The sequence below is a fragment of the Amblyomma mixtum genome, chromosome 1 (genome assembly GCF_055824585.1).
Source record: "Amblyomma mixtum isolate Tamu chromosome 1, ASM5582458v1, whole genome shotgun sequence".
Classification (NCBI taxonomy): domain Eukaryota; kingdom Metazoa; phylum Arthropoda; class Arachnida; order Ixodida; family Ixodidae; genus Amblyomma; species Amblyomma mixtum.
The window spans coordinates 53,241,125-53,255,239 of NC_143012.1; the positions used below are offsets into that span (position 1 = coordinate 53,241,125).

Consider the following 14,115-nt stretch of genomic DNA (forward strand, 5'->3'; position numbering starts at 1 on the left):
ATCAAATCTTCATGCAACATCAAAAGAATTCAATGATTCAAAATATGGGCTCGCAAATGACATACCACACAAATCTTGCGAAAGAGAAAGCTATTTACTTCAGGAGTGGTTTCAATACCTCTTCGACCGAGTCGAATGCAGCGCGTCTCAAAGAAGGAAAGAAACTTACTAACAAAATATCGATAGGCGTGACATGGAGAATGTCAGCCGTAGAGCACATCTATTCCATTTAAACAAACCATGCCAGAGATCATTCACGAAGCGTTCTTTACATCTTCCGTTAGTTGGGAGGCCCTACGCAGGCATGCCCAGTCCTTCGTCGCCGCACCTCTCGAGGAATGTTGGCTTAACAGGTTTTAAGCTGAGATTCATTTAATTATGCAACAAAGAGTTCTTACTTTTCTGCGCGGCGTTATGCTGAGCATCCTTCTGCATCATATCTTCGGTCCCCTTTCGCTTTTTTTTCTCAATATTTATATTTATGCCCATCGTCCACTGTTGCTCTAGAGGGAATGGTGGAACAGGCGGAGGATACTGGCGTCTGCAATGTGCTCTGTGTCCCGGACAAAAACCGCGTAGCATTGCGGACGTAATAACTTGCGTCTTCGGCCAATCCAGAGTCTTAAGTCTGGTCCCATGAGGGAGATTTTATGGCTTTCGCCGTCATTACGCTTGAGGTATTACCCTTAGCGGACGACAGACGAAGTCCATGAATGGGCTCAGATTTAAGGAAAGAATTGTGGGCAGATGTTTTGTAATGCTCCTTTTATAATACACCGATTTTGCTCCTCCCACAATGCTGCACCGTATTTCTAGAACAGACTATAGTGGAGTCTCGGCGAACTCAACCTTCGAGTCGCGCGACTACAATTTGCATGCTAATAAGAAAAGGTGCGTTCCATTTTAATAGGAAATGCTCATTTTGGAATCAGTATACTCGTTTCCTGTCATCTATTTTCCCAATATGTCAAGCTGAGCTTACTGAATTTCTCTATTTGCCTGCTAAGAGAGGCAAGGCTCTGTTTAGCTGGCAAGAGACATTATTTTTTTCCTTCTCTTTTGTATTCAGACTGCACAGAAAAGCACTTCCTCTAATCTCAATATAATTTGTAGTTGCCTGTATTTTGTTCTGTTCGAAATTTGAGAGGAAACTGATCAAGAAAGCGGGGAAACAGAACAGTTAAGTTCGCCCTCTCAGATATTTTTCCACCTACTTCTTAAATTTGTTTCCTTGAGCGCATAGTGTTGTAATACAACAATAAGCCTTATTACTTGATACGACCTGCAGAAATCTGGAAAGTACGAAATTACTTTTGCGAGAGAGAGACAAAAAGACCCTCGTAAATATTAAAGCATATGTAGAAACGAAGAAATATACAAGACCTTCCTGGTCTAAGCGGAGGTTGCTGAGTTGAAGGCAAGACAGTGCTCAATGTGTACCCGGTCATTCTGTGGTATGTTAATGGATCTTACCCTAATTTTAACGCAGAGTCCCTTCAGTACTTTCGGTGATTATCAGCACGTCGAGAGCAACCTGTGTTTTTCTGATTTCTTTTTGCATAAAGTAATTCACGTCGAGTGCAGTTGTACTAAGATTACAATTAAAGTGTAGAGTTTAAAGTGCAAACTTTAGGAAGTATTTTAATTTCGCGGAATAAAAGCAGCAGTACACAGGAGGTGCTCTGCCGTGTTTAAGTTGCAGGCAGATCACACAAAACATGTCCAACAGATGCCAAGTTAGTTCTTTGATTCCACTAAATGCACCAAGGGGCGCCACTCGCATGTTGCCGTAGTGTCGGTGCTATGAGATTACTGCTCTGCTGCATTACTGCTTGCACTGAGCGGTCAGGCCACTTTCGCGCATAGGAACACGCAGGAAACCTATCTGCATACAAACTACGCCCACCACTAAAAACAAAGAAAACAAAACACCATTACCATTAATGCTGGACTTCCTGCACAAGCCTCCCATGTTGCGCAAGCACACACTTATAGTCCTTATAGTTATAGTTATCACTTATAGTTCTTCGCAAATTCCCCGTTGCCTGCCGTGGAACTACACAGGACTTGTTTGCTCCAAAAGCAATGTTAGCAGCTTCAGTGGCACCACGTCTAATTATGCAGCGCCTGCTGAAAGTTGTCCAGAATGCAATGAACGTGATGCTTCAATATAGAAAGGCTCGTTCGCTTGGGTTATGTGCCTGCTGAAGGGAAACTTTCCACAGGCCCATGCCATCAGTAGTGACAACTGGCGAACGAGCATGTTAGTTTTTGCGACAACAAAACCCGTATGTTTATCACAAGGCGCGTTATCAGTGGTGCCTGCAAAGCAAGCGGAAACAGTGGAGTGGTAATGAAGCTCGCGAAGATCAGTGTGTGCCGCAGCTTGAGAGCGAAAAATAAAATGCTCCAGCTGTGTACCTGTGCGCTGAAAACTGCACTGTTTCCTGATTTAAGTTTTTGATACTGATCGCAGTGACTATCAGAAATGTCTGGAAGTAATGCCAATGATAAATGAAAGAACTGCAATTCCGGTGGCGCAGCTCAGTTTCTACGGAATAAAGTGTGCCGCACCAGCTAACCTTAGAATGCAAGGAGTATTATGGCAGAAGATCCATGACTTTCCGATTTTATTAACCGGGAACTGAGCAGCCAATTGTGGTGCCCGAGGCAGTACTGCGGGCACATAGCCGGAAACCTGAAATATGATGTGAGACCTAATTCCATTGCACTGAAGTTATAGTTAATAGAGTTCTAAAAGAAGGAATAAGAGTACAACGCAGCAATAAAAATATAGGGCCTTTTTTGTAACAAAGGTGAATAATAAAAACAGGCCTTAAGCAGCCATCGAAACAAGAGGGAGGATGCTCTCTTTTTTTAATTAACTACAATGGCGCAAAATGTGTGCCTAATGGGTATTACATCCTCAATTCTTCAAAATATTCAGTTCACAGGCTGTCATTAAGCCATTATGGAGTGAATGCCGTTATGCTTAATTTGCAAAGAGTACAGGAAACATTGGACTAAACCTTGAGTGTATAATAAGTCGTGGCAGCTTATCATGAGGTGCTAACTGACCACGACGTAACTTGTTAAAAGCCGCTGTTGTTTTAAACAAGAATACTTGTAATGAATTTTTGTATTTATGACCCAAAAGTATAGGTTAAATCGACTATTTCCAGTACAAGAACCGCGCACTGTTGCTGAATTGAGAATAAGTACTATATGCAGCACCTCCCGAAAGCAACAAGAGAATCACAGAGAAGCAGTGTCAAAAGATTGTTAGTAACAGCGGTTCAAGTTGCAGCAGCAGAAAGCATCCCAGTATTCCGTTTCTGCTACAGTAAGGCTGGTGTGAATGCCATCTCCATCGATTGAAAGTCATAGTAGAATTTCGTCTCCCCTATATAATTAAAGAAATAATAATGGTATTTATCGCTGTTTCTCTAGTCAAACGTGACGCCACTTCTGCGAATTCCCAGTGTACTCTGAACTCGCTAGTGTGTGGTTTTAATGCGTAAAGTGAAAGCCATTCTTATTTCGCTTTGCAGTAACTTTTTCCTCGCAAACAGTCACTAGCTCTCCTTACCACTAGCTACTGTGGTACCTGATTTACTCTGATTCCGTTAGTTGCGTGCTGTTCCCGTTGCTCTTTTCCGACCCCTAAGAGTGTGTCATCTGATAGTTAAACGCACTACTCGTGTTTGGATTATGCACCTTGAGTACACTGCACAATGCGTTAACAAGCAGTCCCTCTCCTTTCGCAGCTAAACGTAAACTCCATAAAGCAGACAGAAAGGCTTTCGGCTGCCCTCAAGTTACACAGCTCGTTTATTTGTGTGAATTAATATAAGCGGAATGTCAGTTCAACCAGTACAGCAGCGAAGTGCAAAGAAAAGTTCAAATCGTATGGAAGCTGCAAAGGCATGCAGCGATCGGGAGTGCATTCACACTCCATTCGCCACGAACTTGACCGGTTCTCAAAAACGGTTCCTCACCCGGATCAGCAAACGGGTTCGTCAAAGTGCTAAGCATTGCCGTCGCCACTTTTAACCACCGTCCCTCCCTGAAGGAACGGTCTGAACCCGGTACTGACTGCGCCTCTTTTTAAGCCGTTTGCTGCGTAGCCTCAAGCCCCATCTTTTCTCCGACATGAGCACCCTGTTATCAAAGCGAAACGTATCCACAAGCTGACCACCGGAAAAAAGAATGAACCATATGAACTTATAAGAAAGATGCAAAAAGATGTGTTATGCCCTTGACAGCGAAGCAGAGTTGGGGTGTACTTCCCCGCATCTCTCTCGATAAGTAGACGACCAGCAACCTGCGTCACTGGCTATGCAAAAAAAAAAAAAATAAATTCGTACGTGGACGCGATTTACGAGCAGCGTGTGGTCGCTGGAAAGACCACCAGCCTGATAAATTCAGATAAAAGTGAGCTCCAGGGTGCATTGCCCTCTCTGAAAACCGAAATACGGTCCAGGAATATTTTCGCCTTGCCTAACGTAAGCGTGGCAAGCCGGTGCATAGGTTATAGCGAATAGTGCCAGTCGATGACGTTTCTTCCAGAGAAAACCAATATAGATCGGCCAGGCTGAGCTATGAACGAGGTGCAACGACATAAAGCTGTGGTGAGGCTGCAGTTTTGATACGCGAGTTTTTTGTTCGTTTGGTTTAGGAAATGGTTTGCAAGAAAACTTTGCTCCTTGCTGAATCCGTGCTTGGAGCTATTTTTCGCTGGTGTACTGTTAATGATCATCCTACAGCACAGAAAAGCTCTAGGCTGCATGGCTCTATATGTATCAGACTTACGATTTAGGAATATGGACTGAAGATAGGAGCAGAACTTTAGTTCTGTGAGATAGGCTATTCGGGTACGCTTCCAGGAGGCAGCTAAAAACGGTATTTTTGTCGGCAGGATATTAACTACGTTAGAAGCTATCGAGATTAAATTGCGCAGTGGACCTCAGCACAGAGTAACACGCGGGAATCGAGAACTATCCTGCACATTTTCTTTGATTAGTGACTGTAGTAAACGGAACAAAAATAACAGCGTATTGTTTCGTCGTAGAGCAGGAAATGAAACAGAGTTGTCGTGCTTTCATGTAGCTACACACACGCAAACGCGATTGCGCGCGTCAAGACAGTGCGCAAAAATACGTCAGAATACGAGTCGCGTATTGTAGCTTTAAAATTTCCCGCAATGTAGCACGGCACGAGCACAGTTAATAAAATGCAGTAGCAGGGATAACCTGAAATTAAGGCTATTGGGAGGGAACGATGGCATGATCTAGAAATCTTTGCAAGAGTATTTAAACTCATTATTCAAATCACAACTATCTGGGATTTAGTTATCTGAATTGAATGAACAAAAGCAAAAAATCTAACTCAGAAAAATGTTAATTTTGTTGCCTTCGTACTAAGATGCGTTTTCAACTTCAGAATTGTGAGCAGTAGCAGCAACCAATTTACTTATTATAAAATCGGTGAATGTAAAACCTAGCTCACTATGAAGCGTATTTCCTCCCAGTTTCGATGTTCAACTGTAAATTAGTTCATCTCAACCTAAGCTCATTACGGAATTTAAGATGTTACTTGCATACTTTTAACAAGCTCAAAATGCAGGGAAAGATTTCTCGCATTAAATGTAACGCACAATAATTCTGCTATATCTTGCGAGCCCATGCAAGCTAATTACCGACACCCGTTTCTAGAACACACGCATGCGACCATCTGGGTTAAGGTTAGCATGAAAACTTGAAGAGGTGGTACTTGCGAGAGATAAGGAAAAGTCTGCCCCAGGTAAGGCTGCCAGTATTCTCTCTTTTGAAAAGACGTGAAATGCTGAAATTGTGAAGGATAATTCAGCACGCAAAAAGCCAGTGAATTTCAGGACAGCGTGCTAACATCACGGTTCCCCTCGGGTATTCTATTTATTTTCATTCGCTGGAAGCTTCACTGTGGCTGGTCTCAGTTGTGTCCTCTGCGATGGAGGCGATCTCCTTCAACTCGGTGTCTATCTGCCGCCGCAGCAGCGGGAAGAGGGAGCGGTACACGGTGGCCAGGTTCTGGTCCGAGTCCAGGTACACAGCGGCGGCCAGGGACTCGAATAAATCAGCAAGTGGCTTCGGAGGGGCCTGCGCCCTGAATCCCGGGTACTCCTTCGCTCCGGAGAAAAAAAAATGACAATCGATTTGCTTAGACCAATTGTGCATTATCCGCCCAAGCACTAAGTGGCTATTTGTTGGCATAGTTTATCTTGGTTTTGCATTGTTGTCTTGGTATTACATTGTTTATCACAGTTACGCTTCATTAGGCATCATATTACTCTGTGGTTAAAGTGGCATATGTCACACGTGTTCAGTGGCTTGTGTGTGTTTGAATGGCATGCATGACGTACATGCATTAAGTACTTTGGCAGCCTAAAGTGCGCTAGGCGAAAGCCTTTGTCGCGTTACTTCGACTTCAAACGACTGCTTAAGTTTGTTACGGCTGCACTGCTTGGGAGCCATCCTCCTCCACTAGCTTCATACAGACTGACCACGGAGCAGCGCATCTTCACCTGTCGACGAAGAGGACGTCACTTTTTGGCAGATTCCCTTGTCGATGAGTCACCCCAGGCGCTGGTAGTAATGCCGGACGGACGGACGGGAGTTGAGCCATTAAAGGCTTTCGCCTTAATAGTTATTACACTATCGCGGTCGTTTTATGCGTTCGTGTTAGTCACGGTTACACTTAAAGTTTAAATAACTGTCTTGCGGTCAGCAAAGTAGTTAGCGATACATGAAACATTAGAAACCAGAGATTAGGCCTATAGGAGCAGTAGAGGGCAGCTCTTTAGCTTGACGGGTGCTCTATGAAGGTGGCTAGAGTGCTGACGCTTCATTCGCAGAAATACAGATAGACGCCGACATTTTGACATTTTACACTGTCACTGCCTTCGCTTTAAAAGGCGCGAGTGAGATAGTGAGGGCAATCAGTCTTCATCGCAAGCAATGGACTGCGTAGAATGCGTGCAAGAAGCTGGAGCGTGAGGGTGGCAGTGAGAGAAGTTAGTGCAGGGTAGCCCACGGAAAATGGTTCGCCGATTGCAAGACGGGGACTGAGCATGAAGCTTCCTTTTTCTTGCGGCAAAAACTACATCGGCGAGGCAATTTGATGTATTGAGACTTAGAGAATCTAGAAGGTGTCTCACAAATGACGCATCGTCTAATGTTGCCTTACATTGCCGATGATACCCGAAAAAAATTTTCCTCGTTAGTTCGGACTGAGGCCACCTTCGACCACGTTCGCTATCTACTAGCTCTTTCAAGACTCCCGATTAATTTCCACTGAACTGGGTATTTATCATTGCTCTGCAGGCACACCGAGTAATCCTTTTGAGCAGCCATCTGTCTTGAGTAAGACATTCAAGTTCGAGCTCTTAATCCTAACACCGTTCCACATCACACTACTTGCCCTCCACCGGGTCTTCCTCCTCAGAGTAAAGGCCCGATTGAATCCTCCCCAGTGATGGGAACTTTCCAGATTAAAAAATGTCTTCTTGTCGAAATTTTGGTTAAGAACCGTGATGTGCCCCTATACTCGTTCCGTTTGTGTGTTTTCACCCACACTATTAAGTTGCGCAGCAAGATGGTTGAGGAATGCTTACTCAAAAAATAAGGCAAGAAAAGGTTCCATACAAAAACTTACTATAGACTGGAAGAAAGCTAGGGAATTCTGTAGAATGTTTTATCGGTTTCAAGCCATAAGACTTCTGTTAGGTCAGAACTAGTGCTTTGTCGTGAAAGAAAGGAAAATAAAATGCCCGCTCTCCTTGCGCACAGGATTTTCAAGTTTCTTTGTAATTTTTGCTTCTGAGTGAAGCCTATATACTTTATTTTCTAGTGAATAAATAGCAACTTGATATCTGAGTATGTCTCGGCCTCATGCCCGTCTTTTGTGTGGAGCTCGCCAAAGTTTACAGATGTTTATGCAAACAAATAGATTTTGCGGTGTAGTATTACAAGTACTGGCGATCACCAGAAAACGGGTAAATCGCCTTAAGAATAAAGTTGGTTGATCATCACCATCATCAGTCCAGCTGCGCCAACAAGAGATAGGCCTTTCCCGCATCTCTCCACATTACAATGTCCTTTGCCACTTGCGGCCACCGTATCCCCGCAAACTTCTTAATCTCATCCACCCACCTAACTCTCTGCTGCCACCTGCTACGTTCTCGCTTTCTTTAAAACAAATACTTTGCTCTTAATGACCATCTGTTATCTTGCTTTCGCATTGATTACATGCCCTGTGGAAGAGCATTTCTTGCTCTTTTATTTGACTAGTACATTATTAACCCGCCTTTGTCCTTGATCCACTGTGCCTTCTTCCTGTCTCTTAACGTTACATCAATAAGTCTCCTTTCCATAGCTCGCTGAGACGTCCTCAATTTGGGTTTGACCCTTTTCGTTAGTCTCCAATGTACTATTGACTCTTTAACTACTATAGTTAGAGACCTGATTTCAAGTGTGTCTACTTTTGTTTCGAAAAAATATGCAATTAATTGGAGCATACTTGAATTGAAACTTGTAGCGGCGTATTTGTAAGCAGCTGACACTTCCTTGCTTTTTCTCAGGCCCAGATTGGACGAAGTGTATTTGTTTTTCGTGCGCACATGTTATCTAAACATGCCACAGTTTCCGCACAAAACACGGTACCGGCATTGTATTGTCCGTGACGGCAGCGAATGTTTTTAGATCTGTCTCCCTAGCACTGATTGAAATTTTATATATATTGCTGCCTTAAAAATGGAGAACGTATGCACAACGCGGCATTGGTTAAAGCAGCGAGAATTCTCCCCGCATAGCGCTACGGTGACGGATTCAAAATGAGGTGGATTATAGTAGAAGGAAAACAGAGCAAGGGGTGCAAGAAGGTCACTGGATGGTTGGGATTATGAAGTTAGGAGGGATAAGCTGGCCGGCAGCGGGCGCCTCACGGGGGCAGTTTAACGCCAGCGAAAAAGGAATTTATAATGCCATGGGCCCATTCAGGCTGATAATGATTTCTTTCGCGTTGCTTGGACGCTCATAACTCACCCCGTCCCTGAGCATCTTCACGTACTGGACGATCTCTTCACTGAGCGAGGGGGACGAGTAGCGCAGGAGCTTGTGCATCCCATGGTGCGCAACCACGAACCCCAGGAAGCGGTTGCATTCGATCCGCCGGCGTGTCTCGTGCAGAGCCTTAGGCGCCAGGGGGTCGATGCAGCCGTACAGGTGCACAGTGAGCATCTTCTTCAGCAGGGCGTCCCCCACGAAGTCCATGGGCCGCATGAAGCCCGGGACGATGCGAGCTCCGGCAGGAAACGAGCCGTGGGTAAAAGCCATGAGCAGGAATCCCTGATCCGAAAACAGCGTTCCTTAATCTCACTCATAGTCATTGGTTTGCCCATTGGCTCACAGTTCACACGGAATGCATAACACAGCGCAGGGAAGATGTGGGACGCTACCAGCTATATTTCCTTCAAAACAGCGAGAATAACCGACTTGTCTGGAAGACCTGTGTTGTTGCGCTGTCTGCTCGTTAGAGCCCGACATACTCCGGGCCTGCTGCCACCATCGTAGGATAAGTCAAATCAGGTAGTACAAAATTTGACAAAGATACTAAACAAACACAATAAAATGAGCTTTCCGCCTACCTTTATTTCGAAGGCGGCCGCGACGCCCCGTTTCGATGGAAACTAAAAATTGGATTTTGAGGAAAGGAACTGGCGCACTGTCTGTCGGTCTCGGCGTACTCATGAACCCCGCCGTAAGAGAAAGGCTAAAGGAGGCAGTGAGAGAACAAAGAAAGAGGTGCTATAGTGGAGGGCTCCGGAATAAATTCGACCACCCGGAGATTTTTAACGCACACTGAACGCACAGCACACAGGGCGCTTTTTGAGTTTCGTCTCGGTGGCCACGTTTCGATGGAGGCGCAACGCAAAGGCACCCGTGTGCTGTGCGATGTCAGTGCACGTTAATGATCCCCAAGGGGTCTAAATTATTCCGGAGCCCTCTTCTACAGCAGCTATTTCTCAATTCACTCCCACCATCCTGCCTTCCTTTAAGGCGTGGTTCCGGTGTCCGCCGAGATATGCGAGGCCTTAACTGCCCTATTTCGTTTCCTCAGGAACCAATTTTTCCCGCCACCGAAACATGGCAGCGAAATTCAAAAAGGCGTCCGTGTGCTGCACGATGTCTATGCACTTTAGAGGTTCCCAGGTTGTCGAAATTATTCGGAAGCCCTCAAATACAGCACCTCTTCCTAGCTTTACTCTTTCAATGCCTCCTTTCTCCTTTCTGTTACGGGGCGGTTTGCATGTCACCGAGGAGCGAGACAGTTACTGCGCACTTTCCTGACGCCAAAAACCAATTTTGAATTTTCCAAACTCCATATCGAAAGAATGGCGAAGGACTTACGCAAGTTACTTCATCACAGTCACGAAAGTTCTTATACAGCAGCACTGCTTCCTGCTCAGGGTATTCAGAAATAGTACTACAGCAAGACTATTTTGTAAACAGTGTGCGTAAAGTGTGTGTAATACTGCTGCTTTTATTATTTATAAGTTAACCAAGGACGTGCATTTTGTGGGCTGAACAGCCGCGTGTCTAAGCTGCACGAGAGAGCAAAAAGTTCCTACTTAACATGAAATGCATGCCACTTCCATGTTTTATTAGACCTTCGCTTCTGCTAAGAATTCGACTTTCTAAAAACAGGTATTTTCATTTTGTAGTGCTAAACTAGTACTTGTCGCGAAAATAATGGCATGTTTCAGGCTATTTATTGTCACTACATCGGGTCGGTTAGTTTGAATGATGGGACGCGGTCACTATCTATACTCCGTTTCATACATCAGGTGCAACGCTGTCAAAGCTAGCGCTCTTTTTTGCGCAGCCTGCATCCGTGACAGAAAATAGTGCGTTGCTTGTGGTGAGCGAAAAATAACAAATGCATTGCCGACAGGCTTCGTGGGTAATACATTTGTCATCAGCGTGACAAAAACCGATGATATTGCGAGCGAATCGGTCGAGATCTGTGATTTTGTATTTTGCGTGTGTCGTCTTTTTCCATTTCACGTTTTCGCTGTCCCCGCTGGCCGCCGTGTTTACTCTTTCTGTCCGCCTCCCTTTTACTTTTGAGAAAATGGCGTCCAGCTCAGCGGCGTGGCGACAATTTGGACCAATCTGAAACGCGGACAAATACGCCTTGCTCGTCGGTAAATTGGTTTTTGAGGAAATGAAACGTATCTGTCATATCTCGGTGGACACCTAAACCTCGCCGTAACGGGAAGGGAGGAAGTTGGAGCGACGCGTTAGACCGCACGGCCACAAAACAGCGCGGAGGGATACACCTCTCTTTATTTTTTTCTGCGGACTACTTCCGTAGCCTTCACCGCGTTGCACATGATGTATGAAACGGAGTATAGAGGAGGTCAGGGCAGAAAGCTGTCTTGTCCAACTCTGAGCGCTGCGCGTGTCCCATCTTTGAAGCTAACCTACCAAGAAAAATCATGGGCAAGAACCTGCATAATTTCCGCATTGCTATGCGACCATGGCTGAAATTATGAAAATGAAGGATGTAAGATTACGAGGCAGAAATACATCAGAGACCAGGCAACATCTGCGAGTTAATTACATTCTAATCCAAGTAAAGAAGAAATAGACATGGGCAGGTGATCTGATGCGAACGACAATCGAAGCTCTTTATGGGTAACGAGCCGGATTTCGAGAGCCGGCAAGCGTAGTGTACAGCGTTCCTCATGTGGCGTTCCCAGAAGGTTCACGAACCGTAAGAAGAATGCCTAGCAAGCCTACTTATGAAATTCCTAGAAGGAATGCCCAACTCTGGCAGTGATAGGAGTTCTTTTGTAGCGTGAGCTACAATGGCCTAGGTTCAGCAGTTTCGCGTGGCTCCTGGAAAGCCGCGCTGCGCATGCGGGAAGAGCAAGTGACGTCACTACGCACAGCTGGCATGCCTGGCCGCGCGCGCTCGCCTTCCTTTCCTTAAAATGATCGGAGTGTAAAACGTGGTCAACGCCAACGCCAATGAACACAACGAACGGCGACAGCCTATGGCTTCAGCGCCGCGTTTCTGGCACAACCTTCTCAATGACTGCAGCCGACATCTCTCCATCACCCCACGTACTACCTATAAGCACGATTCAAGCGTCCCCTGACCCACGGAGCCATTATGCCAACTTCCTTTCCTTGAAATGATCGGAGTGTAAAACGTTGTCAACGCCAATAGCACAACGAACGCCGACGGCCTATGGCTTCAGCGCCGGGTTTCTGGCACAATGTTGTCAATGCCGACGCATGCAGCGCACACCTGTCACTACCGCCACTTAGCTTAAAGCACGATTGAGGTGTCCACTGTTCCAAGAGGGCAGTTATGCACTTTCCCTCTGGTTTAAGTGTCCACCGAGATGTGGACACCTTGCCCTCAACTCACGCTTCGTATATCCTGGCATAGCAAAGCTAAGCCACTGCTAATTCTTTATATTAGATTATGTCACACATGCGAAGCGAATAACCCGGATCATCGATTTAAAGCAATCACCGGCACCGAGGCAAATATAGCAGGGAGTGACAGCCAGTCAACTAACAATAACTTTAGGGCGATAACGTGGCGGTAGTTGAAGCAAGGCGTGATTAATTACAGGTCAACGCTAGAAAGCTTTTGCTGCAGTGGACGTGCTTATAGTTGGCTGATGATCTGAGAGCCATGGACGCTTACCTTGTCACGAAAATCGTAGCCTATGGTCCGCTCAACCGCTATGTACGGCCTTGCCGCTCGCACAAGCTGCGCGTCCAGAGGGTCCCACGGCTCACGGGGCACCGTATGGGTCCAGTCGTAGAAGCTGTTGGAAACGGCGTTGAGAGGCATGACTGCGGAACAGTAACGCTTCTTCGGCACGGGCTGGATCTCGTTGTAGGAGCTGCTGAAAACGACGTCGAGGTTCATGAGTGCTGAAGAAAAGCGTTCCTTTCGCCAGAACAGTGCGCTCACGTGGAACAATCTTCGTTGTCGTCTTCGTCGAGCATTCTGGCCTCGACAATTCAAAAGGTGCCACGGCGCTTGGTCATCATCATCATCAACTTGACTGCGCTCCCTGCAGGGCAAAGGCCTCTCCCATCTCTCTCCAATTAACCATGTGCTTTGCCAGCTGCGGCCACCCTATAATTGCAAACTTCTTAATCTCCTCCGCCCACCTAACTACTGCCAGCCCCTGCTACACTTGCCTTCCGATTCATCTTGACCAGACATTCGCCGGCGCGAGATATGTTCTGCACCTGCGCGAAAAAGAGAACACTTGTAAAAACGGGTAAGAACCGAATTAAATGGTCTAATTTCTGTTGCTGCTGTGGCGACATGAATTAGTTCTGTGATTTTGAACACGTATTTAGGTTTGCTCAAAATTTTTATTCACTTACTATTTACCCGAAGCTTCAACAGCACGCAGTTCATTTACATTCAACTTTGGGGTGGGGGGGGGGGGGGGGGGAGTGATGTGTGAATGAAATCGTCACATCATTATCGAAGTTCATTCAGTAGTTAATAATAGGAGGGAAAAGCATCGAAATCAAGTCTTTGTACAACCGTTTTCTCGAAACTGAAAATAAGAAATGAGTTATAAATAGACTGCCAGAAAACGCACAGAAAAGTGTGCCCGGTGCCTAACCCCCATAAACAAAGACAGCCAGAGCATTTAGAGGACACACTCAATGTGCACAAACCATTACTAAATTTTCCTCGAAAACCCTCTGCATCGGATGAGAAGTGTGGGTTAGAAGAGTGAGAAGTTCCGTCACACTTCTCACCCGATTCATGTAGTGTTTTCACGGGCAAATTTAGTTAATAATTTGCGCTCATAAATTGTGTCCTTCAACTTCTCTGATCGTTTTTTATAAGAGGATTATGCACGAGGCATACCTTTTTGTGCGTTTTCTGGCAGCCTCTTTTTTTAATTTCTCTTTGAGTACCAGTTTAAATGGATTACCAACGAGCGCAGCGAAGGACCGTTCTATTTTAAAATTCTTTTGAAGTTTCGCAAAACGCGAAAAAATTTGTCCAAGAAGCGAGGAGTGA

General features: G+C 45.5%; 1 protein-coding gene across 1 annotated transcript; it reads right to left on the reverse strand.

Annotated features, from left to right (window-relative positions):
- Positions 1 to 5,939: 5,939 nt before the first annotated feature.
- On the reverse strand, positions 5,940 to 13,228 carry LOC149366323 (uncharacterized). The gene is made up of 3 exons (XM_089556833.1): positions 12,763 to 13,228; positions 9,081 to 9,383; positions 5,940 to 6,161 (listed from the first exon to the last, which is right to left on the reverse strand). The coding sequence occupies exons 1-3, from the start codon at positions 12,988 to 12,990 to the stop codon at positions 5,940 to 5,942; spliced, it is 753 nt and encodes a 250-aa protein (XP_089412959.1). The 5' UTR covers positions 12,991 to 13,228.
- Positions 13,229 to 14,115: the final 887 nt, after the last annotated feature.